The sequence below is a fragment of the Rhinichthys klamathensis genome, unplaced genomic scaffold (assembly GCF_029890125.1).
Source record: "Rhinichthys klamathensis goyatoka isolate OS25496 unplaced genomic scaffold, OSU_Roscu_1.1 h1tg001050l_1, whole genome shotgun sequence".
Lineage (NCBI taxonomy): Eukaryota > Metazoa > Chordata > Actinopteri > Cypriniformes > Leuciscidae > Rhinichthys > Rhinichthys klamathensis.
In genome coordinates, this window is record NW_026607321.1 from 162501 (window position 1) to 170000 (window position 7500).

General features: G+C 38.1%; 1 protein-coding gene across 1 annotated transcript in view; it reads right to left on the minus strand.

The window, feature by feature from the left end:
• spag9b (sperm associated antigen 9b) overlaps positions 1–7500 on the minus strand; it is a 100283-nt gene that overhangs the window by 56441 nt on the left and 36342 nt on the right. The window contains exons 3-5 of the mRNA XM_056244697.1: positions 6284–6354; positions 6116–6207; positions 4735–4741 (exon numbers count right to left, since the gene is read on the minus strand). Of these exons, the coding sequence (XP_056100672.1) occupies positions 4735–4741; positions 6116–6207; positions 6284–6354 (170 nt within the window). The remainder of the gene's footprint in view (positions 1–4734; positions 4742–6115; positions 6208–6283; positions 6355–7500) is intronic.

The following is a 7500-nucleotide window of genomic DNA, read 5'->3' on the forward strand; positions in this document are numbered from 1 at the left end:
TCTACTTCCATAGGAATTCATTCGAGCGCCACCATTTCAATTTCTGTGCGGACGTCCATATTATACTTTCGCTTTCAAGTTAGTGTTTTTAAACCCCCCAGCGGGAGGTTTACACAATTGGTTTACACAATCACACGTTGATTAACCGGTGGGAAAATATTCCCATAGTAACATCCCTAATATATAAATATTTATAAATTCAATAGGCCTACCTGATTTTGAACACAAGAGGGCAGTATAGCACTATATATGATTTGGATTATTATTATTTTTGACTAAACAACCATTCTGGCTGTTTTTAAACTTAAAAATAATTCTTAAATTGAAAAAAAGGAATAAAATGGGTTTAGTTCTAATATTTGTATAATTTTATATAAAAATAAATGGTGTATAATTACATTTTAGAAAGATATGAGACATGCCCTGATTCTTTTTTTGACATTACTTGAATCCCTCAACCATAGCAAAACCGTTTGAGATATTCAATATCTGTTCACAATTTAGCATCTTCAATGTATTTTCATCATGTTGAAAAAGTTTGGCATGAATAAAATAAACTACTTAGGAGGAGTAGCTAAAAACTCAGAATCTGAAATCCACATTCAAACCAAAATATCTGACTTCCTGTTGGTCGTAGCTAATTACGGTAAATTAGAAAGTTGTCCGGCTCGAAGAGTACAATATACATATCGAGTTTTGTTACTGTAGATAAAACTAACCCCCCCACTTTTGTCAAAAGCATTTAGAAAGTGACACACTTCCTGCTGCCAGTTGGTGGCGCTATAACTTTGACTCACAATAGTCACATCCATGTGATCGGCCTCTTACAGCGATCACACTGCTGAAGTTTCATCAAGATCAGTTAATGTATGCAGAAGTTATAACGCACTTCTTGTTTGTTGTTTCTCGCCATAAATTCGTTTCCTCGCCACGGCCAAACCGTTCGAGATATCAAAAATCCCCTCGCAAACTTTCATCCTCAATGTCTTGACTTCATGCTGACCGAGTTTCGTGCCGTTTGTTTGAATTCTCTAGGAGGAGTATTTCACATTCCATTGCGTGTGTTTTACCAACAACCCTAAATAGCCGACTTCCTGTTGGGCTGGGGTAAAAAGTAAGAGTGTGAAGTATATATGAAACGAGGAGATCTACACGTGTACCGAGTTTCATATTATTACATGCAAGCGTGTTTGATTTATGGACCATGTTTTCGGACCCCGTTCCAGGGGGCGCTGTCGAGCCCCCCTGCCACGCCCGGGTACCATCTTCAGCCCGGCCCTGATGGCCGCGGGTTCTGACATGTGTGCAAAGTTTCAGGAGTTTTTGAGCATGTTAAGGCCTCCAAAAGTGTCCAAAAGGTAGCAGAAAAATAATAATAATAATAATAATAATAATAATAATAATAATAATAATAATAATAATAAATAATCCTAAGGAAAACAATAGGGCCTTCGCCCTTTGGGCTTGGGCCCTAATTAAAAGTGAAAAAAATAATACTATTAAAAATTAATAAAAACTATATTTTCATTTCTTAAAATAAAATAAACTTTAGCTGAAATAAAGTTTTAAAGTTTTTATTTCAGTTAGTTACCAAGGCAACATTTCTCATTTTCATTTACTTTAACTTGATGTACTAAAATAACTAAAACTGAAATAAAATTTGCAAAAACTATAGACATCACAAAAAAATGACTAATAAAAAAACCTACTAAAACTTTAATACAACTTTAAATGAAGATGAAAAATACAAAAACCAAATTAATTCAAAATATTAATAAACAGTACGATTTTTTGTGTGTGTGCATGTCTCAAACATATAATTAATATTTATAATATTTCCGAGTAAGAAACATTTATGATTATTATCAGTGTTGTAAACAGTTGTGCAGCTTCAGATTTAACATTTTATTTCTCAGGATTCTTTGATGAAGAGCAGCATTTGTTTGAAATAAAATCTTTTGTAACATTATAAATGTCCTTACTGTCACTTTAATCAATTTAATGCATCCTTGCAGAATAAAAGTGTTCAATTCTAATAAAAAAAAAATCTTACTGACCCCCAAATTGTTGTTGAATGTTGTAGTAAACAGACTAAATTTGTTTCCTATGCACCAGTAGAGTACTAATATATATATTATATATATACACACTCACCGGCCACTTTATTAGGTACACCTGTCCAACTGCTCGTTAACACTTAATTTCTAAGCAGCCAATCACATGGCGGCAACTCAGTGCATTTAGGCATGTAGACATGGTCAAGACAATGTCCTGCAGTTCAAACAGAGCATCAGTATGGGGAAGAAAGTTGATTTGAGTGACTTTGAACGCGGCATGATTGTTGGTGCCAGAAGGGCTGGTCTGAGTATTTCAGAAACTGCTAATCTACTGGGATTTTCACGCACAACCATCTCTAGGGTTTACAGAGAATGGTCCGAAAAAGAAAAAACATCCAGTGAGCGGCAGTTCTGTGGGCGGAAATGCCTTGTTGATGCTAGAGGTCAGAGAAGAATGGCCAGACTGGTTCGAGCTGATAGAAGGGCAACAGTGACTGAAATAACCACTCGTTACAACCGAGGTATGAAGCAAAGCATTTGTGAAGCCACAACACGCACAACCTTGAGGCGGATGGGCTACAACAGCAGAAGACTCCACCGGGTACCACTCATCTCCACTACAAATAGGAAAAAGAGGCTACAATTTGCAAGAGCTCACCAAAATTGAACAGTTGAAGACTGGAAAAATGTTGCCTGGTCTGATGAGTCTCGATTTCTGTTGAGACATTCAGATGTTAGAGTCAGAATTTGGCGTAAACAGAATGAGAACATGGAACCATCATGCCTTGTTACCACTGTGCAGGCTGGTGGTGGTGGTGTAATGGTGTGGGGGATGTTTTCCTGGCACACTTTAGGCCCCTTAGTGCCAATTGGGCATCGTTTAAATGCCACGGCCTACCTGAGCATTGTTTCTGACCATGTCCATCCCTTTATGGCCACCATGTACCCATCCTCTGATGGCTACTTCCACCATGTCACAAAGCTCTAATCATTTCAAATTGGTTTCTTGAACATGACAATGAGTTCACTGTACTAAAATGGCCTCCACAGTCACCAGATCTCAACCCAATAGAGCATCTTTGGGATGTGGTGGAACGGGAGATTCGCATCATGGATGTGCAGCCGACAAATCTGCGGCAACTGTGTGATGCCATCATGTCAATATGGACCAAACTCCCTGAGGAATGCTTCCAGCACCTTGTTGAATCTATGCCACGAAGAATTGAGGCAGTTCTGAAGGCAAAAGGGGGTCCAACCCGTTACTAGCATGGGGTACCTAATAAAGTGGCCGGTGAGTGTATATATATATATATATAAAATATAATATTTTTTTATCATATATACACACACACACAAGGACAATCTTCTTGAAAACTTGTGTAAAAACACTATTTTTTGAAATACTTCACAGATTTGGTATATTATACTATGTCTGTCATCGAATAATCATAATTAATATCCTAATCAGAGAGCAGAATGAAACAGTAAAGCTTTTTCGACACTCCCAGACCGGAGCGCAGTTTGAAAAGCCCTGTCCTGAACTGAACCATGTTGGAAAGGTTGTGAGAATCACGTGTGGCGTATGAAGGACGAGAGACCGCCGCTGTATAGATGATTCGATCACAGGCTCCATGTGCTGAGAGGATTATGGGATTACTTTAAAAACATGTCAAATAAAAGGGTTTGCTACATCTCCACAAAGTTGCCGTTATATTTTAGGATCATCATTATGGGGGTCCTTGATATTAAAAAATGTTTGTAAAAGCCATGCAAAAATAATCCCAAGCCTGCAGAGACTAGAGCCGGCCGTCACCGAAGCCCTTGTAGAAACTCACACACACTTTCTGCTTGAAATGTGTTTCTTATATGAGGATCTGCTTCAGTTTTCATGCGGTCAGTCGATTACAGAAGCCGTCGCATGCTTCGTGCTCACACACACACACACACACACACACACACACACACACACACACACACACACACACATTCAACATTCAAACCACCACTTAAATAGACATGCCAGCAATCAGTGTAATTGCAAAGAGTGGAACACGTTTTATCATTCTAAGCCAATCAAACACCTTATAGGAAATTAACAGCATGGTAAATAAAAAAAAAGATTTGTATAGACATACATAATGTGTGTGTGTGTGTGTGTGTGTGTGTGTGTGTGTGTGTGTGTGTGTGTGTGTGTGTGTGTGTGTGTGTGTGTGTGAGAGAGAGAGAGAGAGAGAGAACGGTCAAATAGGAAAAATTGCGCATGTAATTTCAAAGTGAAGGCTTAGACCCTATACTTAAAATCACTCTTTTTTTTTTCCTTCTTGGACAACCAACCAATCACAGTCTTCAAAAGATTGTGTCACACATAGCAACGGGGTCAACCCCGCCTCCTCACTAAGATGAACGTTGTTGTCTTTTCCTTACTCAGAGTTGCTCTCAGATCGGTCCCGAATCGCTCTTAAGCGAAGACTCCTACGTAACAGTTTTTAAGCTAAATTAAGAGTTTTCTAGAATCTTTATGAATACGGTAGAGATGCGCGGTTGGCGGTTACAGCCGCGGACTCCGATCGGGCGGATGACGGGACGAAATAAAATATTTAAATTAAATTCGGGCAGGTGGCGGGCGGTTGAACCAATCAAATGAAAAAATATAAATTGTTAAATATTGTTATCTGACTATATACCTACATCCAAAAAGAAAAAAATCGAGCACACTTTGAAATAGTCAAATTTTCATCAGCTCGAGTCTATGCAGAGACTGCTTGTTGTTATCAGAGATGGCAAGCGAAGGAGGTACGTGACAAACTCAAAAAAAGGAGAATTAAAAACAAAGGAAATAGAAGGTCAGAAAAGTGTTGTCTGGAATAAGTTGTGCGCTCTCTTGATATGCGCCCGTTCGATATTGTTTCTGGTAAAGGAGCCCAGACGTTGATTGACATTGGAGCTAAGTTCGGTGCTGTTGACGCTGGAGTGGACGAGCCTGTTCTGAAGACTCCCGTTAACTTTGAATGCAGGGGAAGAGAGCGGAGAGCGCATCTTTTTCAGGCACAGTGCAATTCATTTTATACCATCAACAGGCCTAACAATCATATAATAAACTATAGAGCCTCGATATTAAAGAAACGCCGAAGTCACTCGTTGGTGCGCCATCAGCTATGCCTACAAAAGACAGATGAAATCTAATATTAATAACTGTTCCATGTCGGTATACACAGCCTAATATTTTATAATAAAAAAATAGCTTACACAATCAAGATAGACTAGGCTATTTACTTTTTAGCCTATTTATTAAATCCAGGAAATTGGTTAATGAAACATGGATTAAAATGAAGATACAATTAATACAAAACGAAATTCGCTTTAAAGAAAGGCTTTGTGCTTTTTTGAGGCCTCTGTGAAAGTTTGAAAGTCTTTTAGTGCCGCTTTCTGAGTGTTCACGTCCGTAATGGAGAACTGTAACGTAACATTGTTGGCGCCCCATACAATAGCAGCATGTTGAAATTATGTGCCAAAATGTGTTTTCTATTAGGCTACAATGAACATATTGTACAGTAGCCTATCAGATAAGGTCAGGTTTGCCGAAGTGCGTTTAATTTAGGCTGTTTATTTATTTTTGTCCGGAGACGGAGTTCACTGCTGATATTCTGAGAGCTTTCTAGTCTCGCGGCTGTCATCAGCAGCGCCTTGTATCGGCCAATCAGCGGATGGCGGGCGGGTGCGGTTTTGAAAATTGGTCAAAAACGTTGGTGCGGACGGATGGCGGACGGATGATGAGTTTTGTGATGCGGTTGCGGATGAAATAATAGCCCATCCGCGCATCTCTAGAATACGGGCCCAGAAATATTGCTGACTTGTGCGCGTCTCAAGCGCCTCTTTACGCTCGTCCTAATGCCTGTTAGGTGTCCGTGGATTTGCCTGTATTTGGTGTTAAAAATGGAAACGTCTTTAGACATGGAAAAGCGATTTTACAATCGATTCAATGCGCACTTATGTCACTTATTTTTTCACAAAAGTGACAGCCCTAATAAATATCATGATATATCAGAGCACACTCTCACCTGATCCGGCTCTGGTTGCCCGTGTCTGCCGTCTCCCCCGTTTGCTGCTGGTATTTGGTTCGTTCCAAGTGCTCCATGTAACTGTGGATCATCTGTAGACCCAAACACTCGCATTATTGTTTGCCGACACATGCGAAGGCATCTCTTACACACAGACATGGGTCTTACCTCTGTGTGTCTCTGATGGAGGCCATTGTACTCTTTCTTCAGCTCGGCTTCACGCTCTTCCAATCGTCCAACTAAAAGCACAGGAATGTTTACTTATATTTTTAATTTTACATGTTTAAATTCAGGTTTACAGTGATTTTAGCTTCAGGCTTTTCTGTAGTGATCTGAAAAGGACAGAAGTCACACGCTGTAGTAACAACACACAGCCAGAAGGGGTCAGTACAGACACAGAAATAAAACAGCACAGGAAACTTCGCACCCATTAACTACAGTAAATCTCTAATTATATATATATATATGTATATGTGTGTTATAACACTAAAACCTTAAAAACACACCTGTGGTAAATACACCCCAACAATATAGAAGGAAAAGTTCACACATGCATGAAATGGTGATATTAACATCGTTTTGAAACGGTGAGAAAATTCCCACGTGACCTGATGACTGTGAATTATTATTATGAACGGGTTTTAAATTTGACTATGAAAAACTAGTTTCAGGATCCTCGTCTCACATCTTCCGTCTCTAATGTAATGTAAGTTAGTGACGATAGTGTTGGTAGTGTAAGATTGCTTTCTATGAATCAGTTTGAATTCTGTATTCAGAAAATGTGTTCATGTCATAACTCAAAAATGTTCACTGTAGTTCCTAACTTTACACATTTTTAATAAATGTTCCAGAATTAAAATGTTTTTAATAAATGTTCCATTTCTTGATGTATACACTGCTGGTTAAGGTATGATTTTTAATGTTTTTAAAAGTAGTATTTTCTGCTCACCAAAGCTCCAATTGATCAAAAATACAGTAAAATTGTGAAATATTATTAGAATGTTAAACTCTTTTTTTCTATGTGAATATACAGTAAAGTGTAATTTATTCCTGTGATTAATGCTGTATTTTCAGCATCATTACTCCAGTCTTCAGTGTCACATGATCCTTCAGAAATCACTCTAATATGATGATCTGATGCTCAAGAAACATTTATGATTATTATCAGTGTTGAAAACAGTTCATATTTCTGTGGAAAGTGGAAACCGTGATGCATTTTAATTTTTTAGGATTCTTTGATGAATATAAAGTTGAAAAGAACAGCATTTATTTTAAATGGAATCTTTTTTTAACATTATAAATGTCTTTACTGTCACTTTTGATCAATTTCATGAATCCTTGATGAAAAAAAAACTTTGACCGCAAACTTTTGAAAGATAGTGTGA